Source organism: Haplochromis burtoni, unplaced genomic scaffold (genome assembly GCF_018398535.1).
Source record: "Haplochromis burtoni strain Fernald_Lab_line unplaced genomic scaffold, NCSU_Asbu1 Contig_421, whole genome shotgun sequence".
Taxonomy (NCBI): Eukaryota; Metazoa; Chordata; class Actinopteri; order Cichliformes; family Cichlidae; genus Haplochromis; species Haplochromis burtoni.
This window is the reverse complement of record NW_024582782.1, coordinates 13220-35038: the sequence shown is the minus strand read 5'-3', so window position 1 is coordinate 35038 and position 21819 is coordinate 13220. Positions and strand designations below refer to the sequence as shown.

General features: G+C 39.5%; 2 protein-coding genes across 3 annotated transcripts; both read left to right on the top strand.

Moving 5' to 3' along the window:
- Nucleotides 1-1621: 1621 nt before the first annotated feature.
- On the top strand, nt 1622-4299 carry LOC102308043 (G-protein coupled receptor 26). The gene is made up of 3 exons (XM_005944871.2): nt 1622-2846; nt 3029-3142; nt 3550-4299. Exons 1-3 carry the CDS (start codon nt 2173-2175, stop codon nt 3791-3793), a joined length of 1032 nt encoding a protein of 343 aa, XP_005944933.1. The 5' UTR covers nt 1622-2172; the 3' UTR covers nt 3794-4299.
- Nucleotides 4300-4823: 524 nt separating this feature from the next.
- On the top strand, nt 4824-12200 carry LOC102308361 (carboxypeptidase Z). Of its 2 annotated transcripts, none has more exons than XM_005944873.3 (13): nt 4824-5154; nt 5621-5653; nt 6308-6359; nt 6516-6838; nt 6940-7155; nt 7702-7898; nt 9362-9523; nt 9885-10043; nt 10125-10260; nt 10382-10521; nt 10867-10966; nt 11123-11268; nt 11372-12200. In XM_005944873.3, exons 1-13 carry the CDS (start codon nt 5061-5063, stop codon nt 11573-11575), a joined length of 1962 nt encoding a protein of 653 aa, XP_005944935.2. In that variant the 5' UTR covers nt 4824-5060; the 3' UTR covers nt 11576-12200. The 2 variants fall into 2 exon arrangements, with proteins under 2 accessions (XP_005944935.2, XP_014196411.1); XM_014340925.2 differs by having other exon boundaries at nt 7702-7937.
- Nucleotides 12201-21819: the final 9619 nt, after the last annotated feature.

Genomic DNA, 21819 nt, shown 5'->3' with positions numbered 1-21819 from the left:
TATATTGTTCTCTTGTGCACAGGCAGTGCTCAAGGATTAAGTGGATGCCTGCCAGTGGGACTTCTTAAGTGCTTCCCCATCACTATTCTGATACTGGCATAACAGCTTCGCCATCCACAGAAGCCAAGTGAGAATATGAGATCACTTAGAAGGTTGTTTCCGAAGGTAATTTCTCTTTCTTTCTCTTCTGCTATTTCTCCCGATATTTCTTCCTTCTTCTTAGCAACTCAGAGGTGCTGGTTTTTTTATCAGAGTTTAGCCATTCGATTACACACTCAATAACAATAATACCACTGAAAGCAGCATGACAAAACACCAAAAGAAGAAAAAGTACATCACTGGGGCTATTGCAGCACATACTGTAAATATGATCTTCTAGAAACCTGTTAATAATTGAATATAAATGTAGCCTTTGGGGACACAGAGGATGAAACACATGAAGAAAATAGGAAATAAAATACAGCCCACTTGCATGCCCTAAGATAACATAAACTGAATAATGTGTGCATAATGAGGAAAAAGATGTCCATCAGTCACACTCACAAGCCCGCGCATGTTTTTAGGCTTCAAACACATTGTGTTTGAACTGTGTTTGAACTAACTGTGCAGGCATTAGATTTTACATGTGACAGGAATTATCCATGTAACCTTAAATCAATGTTAGCACAGAAAACAGAATACTGCAGTTCAGTGCAACAGACCTGTCAATACTGCACTTAAAGCACTGTTATTGGTTTTCACTGAAGTGAAAAAGGGGCTTTTTTCTATGTCAAGATGGAGACATGTCATTATTGCCAAAATGAGAACAAACTAAGCCCCAGTTACAGCCTCTGAGTAGGAATATGTAACACTGAAAAGTTAACATCAGGCACAGTAATGTAACGTCAAGCTTATTTCCACCAACTCGTTAAAGGGGTAATATTTTTCTGTTTTTACTGATGATTAAAATCTATCAAAGAGTTCAAATGGAAATACACTGCCCGTAAAGGCAATCTGAAACTGCACTGTGTATATAAAACAACAACCAGCATCTTTTTTTCTTCATTTCTCCCACACGTGTTCCTCCTCCCCCTCAATCCAGTTTCCCTTCAGCTTTTCAGGTTCCATCCGTCTTCTCTTAATTTGCCAGCTCTTCTGTCCTTTTAACCTGCCTTTGTAATCCATATGATCCGTAACACAGCATATGATGCTTTCAAGAAGTGTACTTAAATGAACATGCGGTGGCAAATGACTTCTTGAAGGTATTTGAGGACAAATCAAAAACAAATCAGTGCTAAGTAAGATGAAGTTCAAAGAGTGATGAAGACACCAGAGATCTTCTGTTGCTATGGAGATGTATGTGTGTGTGTGTGTGTGTGTGTGTGTGTGTGTGTGTGTGTGTGTGTGTGTGGTCCCGATATTACTCATGTTATGGGGACCCAAATCTGCTTTCACAGTTACATCGTGGTGACAAAGGGTTGTTTGCTGAGGCAGGTCATTCGATTATAAGGTGAGTATGTGTTTCATATCTAGAATAAAAGGTTAGAGTAAGGCATGAAGCAGCTGTGGTTAGGATGAGTCAAGCTTTTCACACACACACGCACACACACACACACGCACACACACACACGAAAAGCTCTGCTCTCCTTCCATAGTTACAGACAGCACAGCTGAGCTTTTCTTTTGGGATAAAAACTTAAAGCTGGATGCAAACACAACATCCTCATCTCTCACATTAACTCTTGCCCGCATGGATATTGTTCAAGCGTCACATGAGCCAGTCACCGACCGCACGTGCAGGGCGCACGGCATTGCCAGTGAGAGAGGAGGCGCCGGATAGTGCGCATGATCGCGAGTAAGCGCTGAGACCACCCGGCAATCTCGTGTTATCCTTTGCTCAGCTCTTCAATTTGGACTAAACTACTGTCATGAGTGGAGAAATCGGCGCGATCAGTAGTATTTGAGTTCCTAGAAATCTTAAACAACTTTTAAGTTATTTATCTCAACGCTGACGTGAAGGTTTGTTGAGGCATTTCAGCACCGGACAGCGCTTTCTCTCTGCTTGGCTCACAAGTGCGCGTCGTGCACGTGGCAATGACTATCCGTCATAGCTGGTGGGGGGCAAAAGGAGAGAGCATGGCGGACTCTCCATAACATCCTCCCCACAGCTGCTGCTAACACGAACCACGAGATATGAGCATACCGGAGTTCCTTCTGGAAGTGTCCATTGTGATAATAGCTGTTGTCTCTCTGCTGACCAACTTGTCGGTACTGTTATGTTTCGTTCAGAGCAGCGATTTAAGAGCCCATGTACCAGGAATCTTTATGATAAATCTCTCTTTATCTAACATCCTCCTCAGTATTATCAACATGCCTGCCACTTTTCTGGGGGTGGTCAGTGGCGCAAACCCCTTGGGGGACTTGTTCTGCCACGTCGTCAGCTTTGCCGAGACTTTTATCACCAGTAATGCCATGCTGAGCATGGCGGCGCTGAGCATGGACAGGTGGATAGCGGTAGTATTTCCTCTGAGATACTCCAGCAAGATGCGCTACAGGGACGCTTTTCTGATCGTGGCCTACTCCTGGCTTCACTCTCTCATCTTTTCTCTCACTCAGCTGATGATGAACTGGGGAGGCTACAGCTACACTTACGCCTCATGCACAGTTCACCTGGACTTGGACCAGGTGTCTCAGCTGGGAATCTACGCCACCTTCACAGGGCTGTTCCACGGTAGCAGCTTTGCGCTCTGCCTCCTCGTCTTGTGCTTCGCTTACCTGAAAGTTTTAAGAGTGGCTAAGTCACACTGCAAGAGGATAGATGTAATTACAGTGCAGACTTTGCTTCTGTTGGTTGATATCCACCCCAGGTAGAGTGTTTTCTTAAAAAAAAAAGTTTGACATGCCTCTGATTTCAGAACAGCTTAATTGGATAAAAGAAATCTCTACCAGTTACGCCATACTGAAAACAAACGGTTGCGTAATATTAGGTAACATGTTAATGAGTTTATTAATTATTAATGTCAGAAATTAATGTGTTTTTTTTTATCAGTGTGAAGGAGAGGTGCCTAGCGCAACGGAAGAAGAGAAAGCAGCGTGCCACTAAAAAGATCTGCGTCTTCATTGGCTCCTTCATCCTCTGCTTTTCACCATATGTTATCACCAGGTAACCCTTCCAGTGTAGTTAAGTGGAATGGCAGCATGGCACCAAGTCCGTTGTGACATTTGACTGAACTTTGTTTTAAAATGTGAATGTCTTCTATATTTTATAATATTAAGTCGCGAATATATCTAGAATGTATACATCTTCCTTAAAGTTGAGTCATTACTTCTGTAACACAGCATCATAATTAGCCCTAATAAGGTTTCATTCATTGTATGAATGTTGCAGTGGATTGCATTAGACCCTTTATTTGAACAGTAAAAATATAAAACAACTTGCCTCTGAACCAATATAACAGGGGAAGAACCCCCATGAAGGCAACAGATGCCTTTTGTTGTTTCCATAACTTTCCATGCTATAAATACACATCCGGGGAAGTGGAATTTACTTTTTCTGTCTTACTCCCACAGGTTGGTGGAGTTGTTGCCCTGTGTGCGCATCCCTCGTTACTGGGGCATTGCCACCAAATGCTTGTTCTATGCCAAGGCTTCCAGTGACCCATTCGTCTACTGTCTTCTGCGGCAGCAGTACAGGAAGGTCCTGGTTAGTATTATCAGCCGAGTTGTAGGAAAAGATCACTACTTACTGTCTGTGACCAGTGCAAGCAGCACATTTGACACCACAGATGACAGCTGTCTTGCCAGGATTACTTGAGCTTGATGTGGTCATTTTTAAATGATTTAATGCTTTGATCTTTTTTGTAAAAGGTCACAGTCTTTAAAGTCAAAAAGGTCAGCAAATTGAAAGAAGTCAATGCCTTGCTCAAGGACTTTTTAACAAAGAACTGTGTCATGTGACTGTTAAAGGAACATTATTTTCCACTGGGAGAGCTGTGAAGGACACATAACAATTCATACTGAACGGCACCTCTCACGTCCGATGTGTGCCGAAGCCTTTTCAGCCTCTACAGATTGCTGTTTCCATAGGGCTCATTAGTTTGCCTGGAGATGCACAACCACATGAAAACTGCAACATGTTTAGTACTGTGGAAATGTATCTATAAAGTGTGATAACACTGGATGTGTCCATTTGCTCATTTATTATTGTTTTATGCTTACATTTTGTTTGTGTTAATGACTGAAATAGAGTGCAAAAATAGATACAAAGAAGATGTGTGAAATTGTTATATCAGAGCACTTTCAAAAATAAACTCCACTGCCACAGATGAAAATCGAGTCTTCTATTTGAGTACTTAAAGTGAGTGTATACTGCAATACTGCATCAGTCTAGACTAGTGAGTCAAATATTATGATCGTGATCTTTTATTAACTGATATGAACTGAACATATTTTAAACTTATATTTCCACGTGTCTCTGTTCATGCATAAAAATCAAGAAGTATCCAATATTGAACGGTTAAACGAAAAAATTAGAAACCTGTGATCTAGAATCTTGTGAAGCTATCATACTTATTTTTGAATCTTTTGCTGCTACCTCTTAAGCCCATGGAAACTGCTGCTAAGCACTTTAAATCCCTGTCACGGCTTGGCAATGGCTTATTATTCTTACAAAAGAAGGGAATACGAAGGTCGGTGAAGATTTTCAGATACCCTAATGGTGCAAATCTATCCATACACTGGTGTGTGAACAGCCTCTGCAGCGCTATTATGTCAAATAATAGGCAGAGACACAAACTTTTCTTACTCCCACCCCCACAAGCCACGTTTCTTCCTCGTGCCCACACCCCACATACACACACATACGCGCACAGCACTCTGTGCAGTGAAATATGATCGGCACAGCCGCGCTCCTGGTTCGCCTCAGTTTTTACAGGTCAGGGATGCACCGATAAAACAAAGGAAGGAGGTTTCCGTCCTGTGGGTGGTAATTATCATCCAGCATAGAAAACGAAAAGTGGCAGCTTCAAACACACACTGCCACATCACACACCGAATTTTCTGGCAGCGCTAAGCACTCCAACATGCAGCTAGGACTTTTGGTGATGTTTCTTTTCTGGGCGAAAACTTCGTTGTGCGTCCCGCAGCAGAATTGCCATCCCGGAGACGAGTATTTAGGTAAGGTCATCTGGTCCAAACAAATACGCGTACCGTGCAAACCCAAACCTGTGATGCATGCTTAGAGTCCGTGGGAGTTAAAACAGAACTTAACGTCCACACGGTTTAGCTGATAGACTGCTTTCGACTTCCGATGTTAAGTTACCCGGATACTAATTCAAATAATTTTAAGGCCTACCTATTCATTTTAATTCTCTGCTTCGAGACAGCTAATAGGCGCTTTTTTAGTCTGCATATTTCTCAGTTTTATTACATAATAGCCAAATTAGACTCTGCAGAGACGTGTAAGGGAGATTTAAGAATAAATGTGTGTGACAGACTCATGGCCAGCTGCTGTTTGTTTCTGAATAAACTGTGATTTTAAATGGAGTTTCTTCTTTGGATTGTTGTTACGATGTCTCCATCTAGCGTTCAATGAGCGATGTTTATATATTTTTGAGTTTGTATTATTTATTTTTTTCCACAGGAAGATGCAGCAACAGTGCATATGAAGAAAAACGTATGTGAATTTTTTTTTTACTGGACAAATTTTTAACTGCATGGATTGAATAACGATTGGGTAAACCTAGCCGTGGAGCATGGCCTGACCTTTGAGTCAGGTAAAACAGAAGAGCTGTACCTAGAAGATGCAGCATGCATCTGCTCCAGATAGATGAGACAGATCTGTAATCTCTGACATAAAGAAAAAAAAATGCAGTACCAAGGCTCAGCCTGTATGGGAGGATTTGTGCTTGTCTATTCTGTGATGAGGTGCTATATCAGACAAATTAGCAGTTTTCCCACAAAATCTTATAAAAGCTGATAGCAAATGGTGCTTTCCCCCCAAAAAAAATGTGAGTCCCATTGACTCTCATCCAAGAGACAGTGAACAAGTCATAACAAGTCAGGGCTAATGGCACATAATCATACAACATCAGAGCTCTGAAGGCTGGTGAAAAACTCAAACCATGTAATCCATATGAACTGTATCCAAAGAGATAAAGCATTATCTTCAAACTACTTGTAAATATGTGATTTACAGTATAGTCTTTATATTTGAGCACTGCCGGAAAAAAAAACATGTAAAGAATACTTAAAAATAATGATTTAGTCAAACCATGTGTGTCCTCTTTTTGACTCCTTATCTTTCTTTACATCTATTCTGCTCCAACAGCTAAATGCACAGAGCTGAACCTGGGCTATTGTAATGATATGGAATACTCTAGGTAAGTAACAGGGCTTGGCCAAGAAATCTGTGCCAACAAAAACTGTAACTACACAACGGTCTCATAAGGTGCTGTTTTTGTTTTGTTTTGTTTTTTTATTGTTTTACATGTTGATGTAAATCATGCTGTTAAAAATCATGTATACATTATATCCAGAACCATATTCCCTAACATCCTTGGTCATCGGACTCGTTTGGAGGCAGAGTCAGGGGCAGAGTACCTCCTCCTAAGTGTCATCCATGGCCTTTTGAATGGGGAGTGCTCCCCTGAGATTCGTCTTGTAGGTTGCTCAGTACTGGCCTCACCCTGCAGAGATGACAAGATGGTCAAACCCTGCCGGAGCACATGTGAGGCACTGAGGAAGGACTGCACACATGCCTTTGAGGCCATTGAGATGGCCTGGCCTTATTTCCTGGATTGTGACCGCTTCTTTGCCAGTGACCAAGAAGGCTGCTTTGATCCTCTGGCAGGGCTGAAAGGTAAAGGTCATGTTAATGCACTGTATACTGCCTGAGTAAGTCTGACACTCTTTTGAAGCACTCTTCTTGGCTTCCCCTAAATCTTGGTGTCCCTCCTCCAGCCAGACAGGAGCAAGCACTGTCCAGTCTCTCTCCTCAGGAGCCCAGTACTATCATTCAGTTCACCTACACCTCCAATGCACAGATGTACAGCATCCTGAAGAGAACAGCAGCCAAGTGCTCTCATATCTCCCACGTCTACAGCATTGGACGGAGCACTGAGGGCAGGGATCTACTGGTGATTGAGTTCACCAACAACCCAGGACAACATGAGCTATGTGAGTAAGGAAGATTAATGCAAATGTATGATGTTATTTAAAAAAAATGTTTTACCTCTCTAAGACTTGGGGAAAACAAATGGTCAGATATTTTACATACAGCATTGCTATTTGTGATCTTATCAGCGAATAGCACCTCCTATCAGCTCTGCAGGGTTTTACCATTATTTAGCTTGATGTCTTAAATGCAAGATCCCTTACTCATCTTTATTCGTTTGGCTTTATATTAGCCCTCTTAAAAATCTTTCTAGCTTTAGATTTTCTACACTAAATATATATATTCTCAATATAGTGTCAGCTAACAAGCCAGGTGCTTTCTTTAAAAGTAGATAATTGACACAAACATACCTGAAAGGTTATTTAGACCCCCTCCCCTCCTAGGTTGTTTAAACATACACACACATTTATTAAATTCATCAGAACAACTACCTAAATACATAATTTGATTTGTGTTTATTGCTTGTTCTGCTCAAAATGGCAAAAGTTTAAAAAAATAAATAAGAGAATGCAGATTTAATGATTTGCACTTCTATCCATGAACTGTAGTAGAGCCAGAGATCAAGTTGGTGGGCAACATGCATGGCAACGAAGTGCTGGGCCGCCAGCTGCTCATCTATTTGGCCCAGTACCTGTGTTCGGAATATATCCTGGGAAACCAAAGAATTCAGACCATCATCAACACCACTCGCATCCATATTCTAGCCTCCATGAACCCCGATGGCTATGAGCTAGCCGCCTCAGAGGTAGAGGATAACAATGACCCGGAGCTCATCAACCATGAAGTAAATATTGTTAACAGAAAAAAGACAAACTGTCATTATCCGATCTCAATTTATTGATTGATCTTGGTCTATTTAGTCTGCTCAGCTTCAGGTGTGAAGGTGGAAGAGTGGGTCAATCTGCTAAGAACAGCTAATGCACAGAGCTTTTCAATGTGGATTGTGGACTGTGAAATTTGAAACCTAAGAGGAAACTTTTAACTATTTAATACATAACCGTGTAAGCACAGAAGCTCTACGAAATGACTCCAGGCTTCCACCTCCTACCTCTTTCTCTGTCAGCCTGTCTGCTTGTCTGTCTACATAGTCTTGTTGCCCAGGGCAAGTCCACCTACTCCAAGACAAATGCATAAACTTTGATTTGAATTTGCCAGGGTTTCAACATTTCTGAAATTAAGTGTGCATACATATCATAGCTGGCAGTGGGAAATCTGCATGTACCTTGCTTCCCTTATCTAGCCCGTTGAGCAGCTGTAGAAGTCTCTGAGCTCTGTTTATTCTGGCATGCATTATGCTGGATTCTCAAACATGGCGAGACTTCTGTGCTGGCATCTCTTAATGAATACTCGGAATAACAACACTGGTGGTGGAACATTTATTTGAAATGTTGCATAGGCATGCAGCCTTGATGTTGTGCCTCTGCATAAAAAGAATACACTGACTGTCTCCATGCTTTAATGTGTGTATCAGCTGTTTGATACAGGATTGATAAAAAGATTATGAAGTCCACTGTTAGAACTGCCATTGTCATTGCATGTACTGTGCAGTAATTTAAATACAGCAGCACCCACAAACACATTTACTGCTCTGAGTGATTTATCCAGAGAGCATGATTTAAATACAAATGACAGTTTAGAGTGTATCACACATTTTATATCAATATGACCATATTTTAAATGTTATGTACTGCATGTAGTGTGGTAACTTTCCATTTGTATTTATTTAAAAAAGAGAGAGAGAGAGTTAAAACAGAATGTTGAAATATTTGTTCTGTATATGGACACATATACATAAATGTTTACAGCATGTAACAATTTAAATAATCCAAAAAAATAACTTTGTTGATTATTTGGATGAGATAAAGAAATTGTTGTGCTCATTCCAATTTTATTGCATGGTTGTGCTTACAATGACAATAATGCTTATCTCATCTCATCTTATGTTTAAGACTTAATGGTTTCTGCTTCTATTCGCTACTCTTTCTCTTGACGGATATATGATTTTGTCTTCATGTTAACAATAGAATTAACAGTCATAGTCTAACATGTTCCTTCTTGGATTCCTGACTAATAATCATAATATCTTGCTCTTAATATAGTCACGGCACCTACTAATGTCTGGACATGACATCGTTACAGTTAATGTTGTCATCAGTCTCAGCAGCCTTACACATTTTAATGCTTTTAGTGTGAATCTAAATGTTTCAGGGTCACTTGTTGAATGGTTGGACCAATGGTCGAACCAATGCCCAGAATATTGACCTGAACCGGAACTTTCCGGACCTTACGTCTGTCTTGTACCGGAATCGACGCAGCAGGCACTACCGTACTGACCACATCCCGATTCCTGACGCATACTGGTTTGGGAAGGTAAGAAGGCAGTACCAGAAAGTTGACTCTGTTCTTCTGGACGTAGAGATTTTTCAGTGGCAGAAACGTTTTGTCAGTCATCCAAGTGACTTCTTCAGTCCCAGCGGACTGCAGGTTTCCCCAAACTTATTAACAGAACATTTGCATAATGACTGAAACTAGCAGTTTTAGTTTCTCACACTGAAAATGCTACATCCAGATGACCAGAAGCAACTTTTTAGGATTTCTGTACATGGATGATTGAGCATGCATCAAGACTTAAGAAGGTAGTACTAATTTACTAACAATTACCAGAAATAATCTCCAGCAGTTATTTCATATTGGCTTCCAAAAATGATTCAATCTTTTCTTTTTACTGTAGGTGGCACCAGAGACTTACGCAGTGATGAAGTGGGTCAGGTCTCTGCCTTTCGTTCAGTCTGCCAGCCTCCACGGAGGGGATCTGGTGATCTCCTATCCATTTGACTACTCTAGACATCCTCTTGAGGAGCGGATGTTCTCCCCCACTCCAGATGAACAGGTAGGGGAGCGGAATTTTATAGATAGCAGATTTCTAATAACAATCAATGTCTACCTTGGCCAATAATCTGCCAATGCTCAGGTCTTCAAGCAGCTGGCTCGCACATATGCCGATGCTCATGCCACTATGTCAAACAATGACACAGAGAGGTGTGGTGCCTCCTTTTATCGAACTCGGGGGATTATCAATGGGGCACTGTGGTACAGTTTTGCTGGTGGTGAGATACTTTTAACTCCACTCCTTAATTCTCACAGCAAAACACATAAATCAAACTTCTTTACGTAAATATTTTTTTCCTAAGTTTCCCACAATGTGTGCACCTCTCCTACTTTTTGCAGGTATGTCAGACTTTAATTATTTACACACTAACTGTCTTGAGATAACCGTGGAGCTTGGATGCGACAAATTCCCCTCAGAGGCTGAGCTTTACCCAGAATGGAAGAGGAATAAAGAAGCTCTCCTCAGTTTTCTTGAATCTGTAAGTGCCACTTTTTTTTCTTAACTGTGAATAAAAAGAAATATCTGTTCAAATAATAATATTTCAAAGTTAAACAAGATATAGTAGCATGTTCATAATCTATATGTCATATATATATATATATTATATATATATATATATATATATATATATATATATATATTATATATATATATATATATATAATTATATATACTATACTATACTATACTATATATCTATACTATAAATCATCGATGGTAAGTGAATTGCTAAATTATAATGTTGAACGCATGGATAATTACTCTGTTCAGGAAAAAACTACGCTTGACAAATCTTGCCATTGTATTCCTTTTCTCTAAACAGGTCCACAGAGGAATAAAGGGAATAGTTAAGGATGGTAATGGTAATGGAATAAAAGATGCAACAATTTCCATCAGGGGTGTTAGAAAAGATGTCACCACAGGTATACATAACTATGTCAGTATTTGATGTGTTGGAGTCTTACTTTTGTAAATGTGTAAATTAACCTTAGACAATACACATTTTACTGATTTTCTTCTTTTAACTTTCTTCACTTTCCCTCCCACCGTTCTGCGTCTACTTATTGCCTTTCTTCCAGCTGAAGATGGAGACTATTGGAGGCTGCTTAACCCTGGAACTCACATCGTGACAGCCACAGCCAAAGGATACTCCAAGGTCAGCAAGAGAGTTTATTTGCCTCACACCATGAGCAAGGCTGGACGTGTTGACTTTGTCCTGCAGAAGGTTTGTCTTCAAAGTCCCGCTGTACCCTCTGTACCACCTTCTTTTAAATATTACCTCCTTCCTCACCTCTGCTCTAACATTTTCACTCATGTCCTGCATCCAGGTTCCCGTGGAGCCCGATATTGATGACCACCTCTTCCCCACATCAGACACATGGGATCGATTTGACCCCTACAACCAGTTTGAGCAATACAGGGATCCAGATGTGGGTGATAGTGGGAGAGAGAGGGAGGAAAAACCATGGTGGTGGAACTACTTCTCCCAGTCTGGTATCTCACCTCCAACCTGGCTGCTGAGAAATGTGTAGACACATTTGGGACAATAAAGATCCTGATTACCACCTCCACCACATAAGGAGACTGGTGAAGGACCATTTTACATCCAGTCCCACTGGTGTTCTCAGAGGCATTTATGTAGCAGGAGCTGTGACACTAACCAGCAGTAACCGAACACATTGCAGTACTTCCTGTAAGGATGTGAATTAGCATTTTTTCCAAGGGGCAACACATTTAATTTTGGGCTGTGACTGAGATTTGGGGGCAGCATTGCTTTGAAGCAGCATTTACTGAATAATGAATGAAATATGGATGCCACAATCATCCCCTAAAACCTCATCACAATAGAGAACACAATAGAAGAAATGGGACTTGATATTTTGCTTACAGTTTTACAACACTGCATCTGCACACATTTGTGTACATTAAAAAATGAGTTGGGATTTGTTATGTTTATTTTTTTATGGGCATGTACAAGTAAATTTCTTGTAACATTTATCCATATTTCATACAATACACAAAAAATGTAAGCCCACTGGATCAGTAACAGCATGTGACATAGAGCTTGGATTAGCAGCAACACTGTGCCATCTCAAAACTGTAGAAAGCCTTGCTTTTCCCCCACAAGCATAACAAATAAACAGTGAATATTTCTGGCACTCATTTGTTTCAATGAATCAACTTCGGGGAGTGGTTTTCGCATTATGTCACTAGAGGGCGCAAGAGAACATATAATGGCATTTTCGTCGACTTCAACAATGAATTCTCTAATTTGCGTAAAGTCCATTTGTATTCTTCATTAAAGAGTTTATACATTTATTTATCCTAGAGTTTAGTAATTTGTTAAATGTTAGAAAAACATTTCACAGTTCAATTAAATTTCCACACTTTGATTTTTCTGATTTTTCTGCGTTGAGTTAAAGCTCCATGCGAATCTCAGGAATACCCAGAGGAAAGGATAAGCTGTCACAGTGAAGTTGTTTTTATTCTTGTGTTTTTAAGCTATCCAGCGGAAGAACATGTAGCGCTGGTGTGCAAGTGCGTCCTGTATCCTTGCGCCTTATCCAGGTGGTCTGTTGTGATTTTTAGCATTGAACGACAGTTGTTTTGCTAACAAACTCCGTAGTCATATATGTAGTACCACAGTTAATGCTGCCAGCTGCTCCGTACATTATTACTCTTTGCGTTTCTGAAAGGAGAATGTGAACTGACAGTTGGCAAGTTATTGACTTGCGAGAAAAGCCCAGCGCAACAATGCTATTTTTCAGTTTGACACATGACTTTCCTTCAGGTGCAAACTTTAAGGTGATATAGGCTATGTTAACACAGAGGTAAGTTGCGCAATTCCTAACAATTTGTAGGCATATTTAATTCAAAACAGATTTAATTCTCCCCTTTCCAGGTTAATGGCTTTTCACCTCTGGGTAGTTTGGTTGAAGTATTGTGGGTTTTGTGGGAAGAGTTGTTTAAGCGTGCACTTCCCCTCCATTGCTCTTCTGTTCGGGCCTATAGCCTATAAAGTAGAAATAGTAAGTACTAGTGATACTAATACAGTGAAGCAACCTGAGTTGGGCTGTGTAGATTTTAGAAACACTCTTCTTCTGAGTCCTCACTGAACCGTGCTGCTGATATTAAAGCAAGAACACGGTTATACTAGATGTAGGTTTTCTTTTTGAAAAGGCCATATTTGCATCATGCTATAATTATCTTTTTTTTCTCTTTTTCCAAGGCGGTGTGTTCCCAGATGCCTCCTCCTTATGTTCCTGGAGTGAGTTTCCAGCTGGCAGTCTTCCACTAAGGTCTCTGGCCCTCTCTCTTTCTCTGGCTTTCCCAGTGCACCATGTAGTCACTTTCAATCTGACTGCATCAGTTTCTTCAACATAACACTTTTTAACACTCTGCATATATAATGCAAATGCCAAACCACTTTGCTCTGAGCTTCCTCTATCCTGCTCTCGTCCTCGCCTTCCTTTCCCTCTGCGTCAGTCAGTCTTTCATTCCTATAGCTATCTAGCTGCTATGCCCCAGGAGTAGAGGCCTGCTCAATGTGGCAGAGATGATTTGTTTGCTTTGCAATTATTTTCCGTCAGTGGAGACAAATGGATTCATACTGCATAGACAAATGCACGCAGACGGGGCTGGAGTGACCATGGAACATACTAATATGTATAGCCCAAAGATAAAGAGGTGAGATGAGGAGTATAGGGATCCTTGGGTAAACTTTATAGACATATTGAGGGACCAAAAATATCTCACTTCCTTAAGACTGTGCTGTGTGTTGAAATGCATAACTGTGAGCCGCAACAAGTAAATGCACTATAATGTTTTAAAGTGACAGGTTGCTGTGCTATTCTAAATCATAGTTTGTAACCCCAAAATGCAATGTGTATATAAGTTTACCAGCAGTACTAATTTGGATTGAAGCTCTTTTTATTTAAATGTAGGCTTTTGTACCTACACGTAACTTTGTTAAAAATATATTATTGCACTGCTCATATGCAATTAAAAATAATTTTTAATGAAAAGTAATGCCTCCTGGATGATCTTTTTACAAATGTTGAAAAAACCCCATAGAATTAAGTGATATTTCAAATGAATTTGATTCTAATTATTGTTTTTGATACAGATGAAGTTTGAACTTTATGAAGATTAATGTCTGTAGTGAGCCAAGCTGAAACACAAGTAACCATGCTACACACACAAGACTCAGTCTGCAAGTCACTGCACACAAAAAGGCCCTGTAGCGCATTTCTTTACTTACTTGGTTGAAAGAACTGGTTAGCGGTAAGCTTGGTGCGATACAATTGGTAACAGACAAAATTTTTCAGGCGATTTTTAGTAATGTGTTAAACAAACACATTACAAGGGAACATTACCAAATTTACCAAAAAAAAAACCCAATTTAGGCTATAGGCAGATGGTAGTGCTGTCACATTTGACACTGAGACTGTTAAGGATCTTTTGTCTTTTCTCACAGTCTCTGTTCTATGTTGATGGTTTTTTAAAAAAACAAAAAACCCAAAACATTTCTATCACAAGCGATTACATGATTTAAGTTTTAAAAAGATAAATATAATATTTTCAAACCAAAGTCTAAAACAAAGACTGTTCAAATACTTTTAATCTTTTATCAATTTTGTTATCCATGTTTTTTCTTTATTTTTGATTTTTGTGAACATGTAAATATGAAAAAACAAGCACTTTAAAAAAATAAGTTTTCACTAGATAAGCAGTTAAGAAAATGGGGATGGGGGGGGAGAGATGTTTAAGTTCTTCTTAATAATTTTCCCAGTAGGCATCACTGGGAAAATTTGTCAGCAAAGCTTTGTTGTAGCATCTCTACAATTCTCCCAAAGTAAAATATCAACAGTTAAGTAAACAGTAAAGTTTGAACATTCAGTGAAGAATCAAGCAGTCTGTGCTTGAAGTAGCTTTGTAAAGTCAGGTAGCCAGCAATTGTTTCCAGTTTGGTTAGTCTGAAAACACATGCCTGTTGTTCTGTATTGCTTAACGAGACTAAATAGCCAAAAAGGTTTAGCTCATACAGAACAATGATAACGTAGCGATATGTAAACAACAGAAAGAAGAGTTTTATTTTGCTGGCTTGGTGAAATACGCCAAAAATACGAATAAATGCCAATAAAATTGGTGGCAGTCTTGCTTTAGCACTGTTAAAGCTCTAATAAACAAATGAGAAAACATGATTTCTGTAACTATTTATTAGACAGTATGTAGTTATAGAATACACTGGAAATGTTTGGTCTCCTCTTATGCCCCCAATATAGGACACACACAACTGGGCTGCAGACTTTTGTGTGTCTGATGAACTTTCAAACTATCCACAGTAAAGGAGATTAACCTTTTCCTCCCAGCTCATGTCTTCTTGGGTTTTCTTTTCTTTTGCCTTCTGTCTTCCTTTCTTTCATATGACCTTGTCTCCCCTTTTCTAGTGTCTCCGTTGACTATCGCTTGTCCTGTACCCCCCCCTCCTCTTCTTGTCTCTCCTTTACCCTCCTTTTCCTCCTTTTATATGAAGGGCAAGTTCAGGGGTCACCAATTACTCTGAGAGGGCTGAGAAAGTTGTATGGGCTTTGCCCTCGGGGCTGCCATGTTGCATTATCATCAGGGAGATTGCAGGTACGCAGCAGCCACTGGCTGCTGGCACAACCGCCACAACGTCAGCCCTAGAACCAGGCCATATAGACTTAGCCAAGTTCAAGCTGTCCTTATGCCTGAATGGCTGGCTGGCTTCTAGTCGTTCCCCCTCACTTACTGATCTGCTGGGCAGAACTAATATGTATGTCTAGGACCCCTCTACCAAATTGTTTTGGCTAGCTGTGCTGATAGGCTTACTTTTGTGCTGCATTGTGGCTTGTGCAGATTTGTGCCTTGAAGAAAATCTTCTAGTATAGTTAGTTTTATATCAAGTATCTCCAGGGTTTCTAGTTTAACACTTTCACTTGTGCTACTAAGTCTGCAGTGTTATAACATCTGTCTGTCAGCAGTCAAGTACCACATTTGCTTAAAGGTTTTGAGAACAAAAATACATGTCCCGGTTTTACTATCCTTTCAGATTGACAGGAAACGGTTATTTGCTGCAATGCGGGACACATTACCTGTTACGAACTTGTCGCAGATGCATCAGAACACATCGTTCTGGTTCACCATCCATCATCGTGATTGTTTACGCTTGTATTTTGTGCTTTCTGCTCATGAGTGGATCAAGAGGACAGGTGTTTTGTAGCTTAATATCTCTACCAAATCAGTAATGATGAATTATACTGTATCGTAGGGAGCAGAGGTGGCAAAAGTACAGACATTCTGTACTTGAGTAGAAGCACAGATATTAGTGTTAAAGTCCGGATTTGACTTCTGTACTTAAGTAAAAGTCAAAAAGTTCTGAAATGTACTCAAAGTAAGAAAGCAAAAGAAGCTCCTTGAAGAACATTCCTACCACTTATTTATATGCAAAGGCAACTGAACCTAGTGCTATATTAATGTAATACTAAAATATTATTTGTAGATAGAAATACAAACTTCATTTTAGCCTACATTTTTATTTTAATAAAGGTATTTGGCTTATATCAGTAGAACATGAGCAGAGAAAAATAAGGAAAATAAAATAACAGCTCTCTTTTCTGTTGCCTACATTGTAGAGTGTGACTTTGCCTCTAAACAGGAAAATGTGTAGGGAAGAGGTCAAAGTGAGAGTCAGCAGGTGGGGAACCCTAAAATTAGTTGTAATGTCTCAGTGTGGGTAAAATAATCATAATGCACAATAATTTCTATTAAAAGCTTCAGGTTTTCTTAATGTACAGGCTGTGAACAGCTGATCGAAATCCATCACAGTGCAGCAAACTAACCTGTTTATCCTGCACTTACCTGCAGAGTATTCTTCATGCAACCTTTAACACAGTTAGTCTACCTCAGATTGTTTTGCAGCACATTTCACAATATGAAAAATAATGAAATGTATGAAACATAGATGTCACATGTTATAGAGACCTGGAAATTCTACTCAAGTACAGTAACAAAGTATTTTTGTACTTAGTTACTTCCCACTTCTTGTAGGGAGTGACTGATTAAAGTGACCTTCAGAGGTGCTGGGCATCTATTTACTACATTGTCCAAGTCATTTTCCAAAAGCCAAAAGTATTTTTAATTGACAAATAAAAGGCAAAGCAAAAAATAAATAAAGAAGAAGATTTATTTATTATTGTGTAGTTTTTCTTCTGTTACATCAGTTATTGCCCAACATATAAAACAACACTTTAGTGCAAATAAGAGGTTGGTAGATGGGTAGAATAGAGGTTCAGTGCTCCTATTCTGAAGTATTTTTCATAATTCTGTGTGGTTCTGCCTGCCTGCCCTTTTGGTGCTATCTCATAGATAAAAATGTAAGAAAACTCAGATCAAGTCACACTAAAGCAAATAAACAAAACAACTACAGGAGTTCACCCATAAGTGCTTTCCAGTCAAAGGGTAGATCCAATAGAATAACCAAATAAACACAATGTAAAACAAATTCAAGTTCATATTCTTCAAAATGTGTTTCCCCAGAACAGATTTTCAGGCCCGCACAGAGGCCCAGCCCAGTGCTGTTCAGGCCGGGGCCAACAGAAGCTGTGCAGCCAGTTGGAGTTGAAATGGCTTCTGAATAGAGAATCCCAGAGTCTGATTCAGTGTGTTCAGCCAAATCCTCAGTAATTGCAAAAACAGCACTTGGTCCACTAATAATGGGTGCGTGTCATCTCCAATCCCCAGTTCGCCTGTCTGTCCACGCCAGAGAGGCAGCAATTACAGACTCGGGCCTGCCACTGGACGTGCACACTGCAAGGGAAGAGGAAACAGTTGACTGTGTGTGTGTGTGTGTGTGTGTGTGTGTGTGTGTGTGTGTGTGTGTGTGTGTGTGTGTGTGGGCGCGGTAGGTTACAGGGTGCACGAGTAACTGAAAGAGGTGTATGCATGCTTCAGTGTGACTGAGAGAGGACACTGGTGGAAAGAGAAGCTCGAATTAAAAGCTGCATAAATTATTACAAACTTTGAAAAAACAGTTCAGACTTGAACTGGCAGCTCCTCAGTTTACAAAAACAGCGATGATGTAATAGGAAGTGTTAGTAAGTGATTCATTCTTTGTTGAATCCAAGTGTAATGCATAAATATGCTCACAGCATTTGCTGTTGCTGTGACTGTCATTTTCCATTCTATTCAAGATTACTGTATCACCTGATGCCATAAAAATTACATGGCAGGACTTATCCATGTCTTGCATTGAAAGGAAACTGCTGTAGTGGTATTAACTGAAACATCCTATTAACGTGTCTGTTTTCTCCCTCAAGTCAAAACCTGTTTTGTGTGACAACCAAGACCTTGTTTGAGCAGCACTCGTTTAGAGATTTCTCTGAGTCACTTCCTTTACAAAACACTCTCATGGCTACCCATCTGTGACCTCAACAATGCCCGTCACACGGATTTACTAAAACATCAACTGATCTTTCCTGTTGGACTGCTATTATTTTATTTGATTTTTTTCCACAGAAGCATGACGAGTTGGTGTTGTGGCAGACAATAGAACAGACTCGGGGTCTGACCCCAAAACTAATTTGCCAGCTTACGCTCACTGAACAAGTGGCAGTTTCAGTACTAGTCAGTTTGTTTACCCCTCATTCTTCTCTTTATATGTTGTGATTTTGTTCACTGTTATGAACACAGCTATAAAAGGGAAAAGCTAAAAGGATGGAATTAAAAAAAAAAAAAAGTTTCTGGGCTTCCCCCATCATCTGCTTTCTCAAACCACTCTCATTAAATCTGTCCTGTATTTGGAAGTCGAGATTATATCTTAAACCTTCCTGTGATTTCAAACCATTAATATGACAAGATAAAAATTACAGTGCATGATTGTGACAATTCCAATATTGTACATTCATTTAGTAAATTGAGACGCTGGTTTTCCTTGTAAAAATCTTGCGTGTTCCTCGGAAACTTGGCTTTCATTGCTCAAGATTTGTTAAGAGACAGTATCTGCTTTTCATTTTCCTATAATACTTTTGTTGTAGAATTATACCATAACAACCAGTGTCTTGTTTCTCAGGGGTCAGAGGTTGGGGCGGTGTAGCCGTAAGCAGCAACAATATGTGTGAAACGTGACACAGCTATGCACCATTTGTTTGTGATTATGTCGATTTCCTAGGGCAACTTCTGTCGGCAACTTCTCACAGACCGATAGCATGCACAATTACGAATTTATGATGTGAGAAAAAGCTGTGTGCTCACATCTGACTTTATACTATGAAATTGATAAATATTTGTTGTGACGACTAGGTTTTTCATGCTGTAAAATTAAAGATACTCAAACTTTTAGTTAGAAGTAATTCCAGAAATTCAGCTTATAGCTATTATTACCTTGGTGATAAGAGCCGGGTCTCTAGCTGTGGCCAAGTCTCCTTTGACTTCATTTTCCAGCCCAAAATGAAATAGTGTGGGGGTTGGGAGTTACATTACATTAATCTGCTTTTTGATGCTGGACAGGCAGTGCAAGTTTGTTAATCAGAGCTGAAAGTGGCTTACAGTAAAAAGTGAAACTTTATGGCAGGGTGGTAATTCTCTGAATTCTCTGCCGTTTAACTCCTGAGTGATAACTTTCACACTACAAGAGGTCATCTGATCCATTGCTGATGTAAAAGAATGTTCATTTGCAGAACTTTAACAAATTAGAAGGTTTACTAAACTGGGCCATGAACTAAATACAATGCCCTGCTCTGAAGTGTTGAGGAACAACACATACCATTACACTTACCATTACCAAAGGATGCTGGGCAGAAGATAAGACAGATGTGAAGACAGAATTTCCCCAAACTATTCCTACTCTAACTGTTTCTCTGTCAGGAAAATGCCCTAAAGCTACACAAACACAGAGACAAATATAAAAGCGGAAGATGCAACCCTATGGAAAGCTGCATTTTTAGAATTACTCATCATGATTCAGGGTAGAAGTGAGCAAAGCTAATGAGGAGAAAAAAAGGTCAATGCAATTATTTTTTACTTCAATGCATTCAAAATCAAGGTGATTTTTTTTTTTTGTGTGTGTATTTGAGAGTTTATGGAGGTAAAATTGTCTGACCATTCATCCGGCTAATGGGATTATTTATTGTGGAGTTCTTACAGTGTCTAAAATGTCCTCATGGATGATCAGTCAAAAGATTCACTCGAGATATTTTAAAATATGTCTGATTCACTGTCTGATGTTGAATCGGGGCGATGAAGTCAAATGCTAAAGTTGAAATGTCATTCAAAATTAATGTCAGTACTTGAACTAAACATTTGAGACTGTTCAGTGTGCAGAGACATCTTTTGTATCTCTCCTTTCAGGGAGTGCTGAGAACTGGCCTTTGCACCATTCAGGTAAAACAGTTTTTTTTCCTCTTTCATCTTTTCTGTAACCTTTAGTTTTTGGTTTTGTGGGAAGTAGTGAAGTAAAATGCAGTTGAATTAAGTGGTTGTTAACCCGAGGCCTCTGGTGTTCCTTTTCTTCCTCTGCTCAAGTGGTTGTCCCATTTATTCCTTATGCAATGTTGAGATGTAGACCATGCGGTATTTTTTGCTATTATTATACATTGCTGTAAAATAGTAAACCCAAGCATGTTTACTGAAAAAAACATTTGATTTAATACAATCAACAGTGTAACAAAATCGTTAGAACCTGGTAAAGACCCTAATCTGGTCTTTGCCAAGTTTCTAAAATTATTTAAATGCAACCACATATGTATTTAAACAAAACATCTCTGATATTATTTAAATACATCTGTTTAAACACATATTACACTGAATTGTTATTTATTTAATAAAATCTATGCCAGCGCAAAAGCACTGTTTGAACAACTAAGTGCCCCCATCATTCAAGAACCACCTTTAGCTGCAATGACTTGAAATAGAACTTTTCTAGCTTTATTTGTCTCTAATATCGTTGTAGAAGAATCCTGTTCCACTTTCGTTTATAATGTTACTTTAGTTTGTTGAGGTTTGCAGGCATTTACTCAGTCAGATTAAAGTCTAAACTTTGACTGAACCATCACAACACCTTGTTTCTGCTCGGCATTATAGCTAAACATCTCCACTTTGATCTTCTCCATCCAAAGAAAAGAAGTACCAGAAGTGTTGTGGTGTGTACATATCCAACTTCATAAATTTATGCTATTCTGCAATGCTCTTTTTAGAGAGAATAGGCTTTCTCCTGGCAAAGCTTTCAACAAACCATACCTTCTTGCAGATTTTCTAATTGTGTTGTCATGGATTTGAATATTTAACACACAAACTGAGGCCTATAAAGTCTGAGACGTAGCTTTTGGGAGATTTCTCTGAGCACTGCACAGTCTGACCTTGAGGTGTATTTGCTGGGACATCCAATCCTGGGAAGATTGGCAGCTGTCTTGATTGGTTTTCCACTTGTGAATGTCCTGATTAATTCAGAATTTCGATTTGAAAGAGGGTGTACTTTCTTTTACACATCTATGCAGCGTTTTTTTTTACCTTATTTCACAAAAGGAACTCGGGGTATAATGGTTTAAACCTCTGCCTCACTTATTCTCAACCCAACCTGACTTTTACTGAATGACATGTAAACTGGCCAAAGCCTTTGGCAGGGCCATGATAACGCACTAAACAGACACTAAGATCATTGGCCTTGCTCTCTCTAAAGCTAGGCTTTGTTGATCATATTTCCTCGGGGAGAACGAAACAGAAAAACACTTTAAAAGTCAGCTAGAAAGAGGGAGAGAAA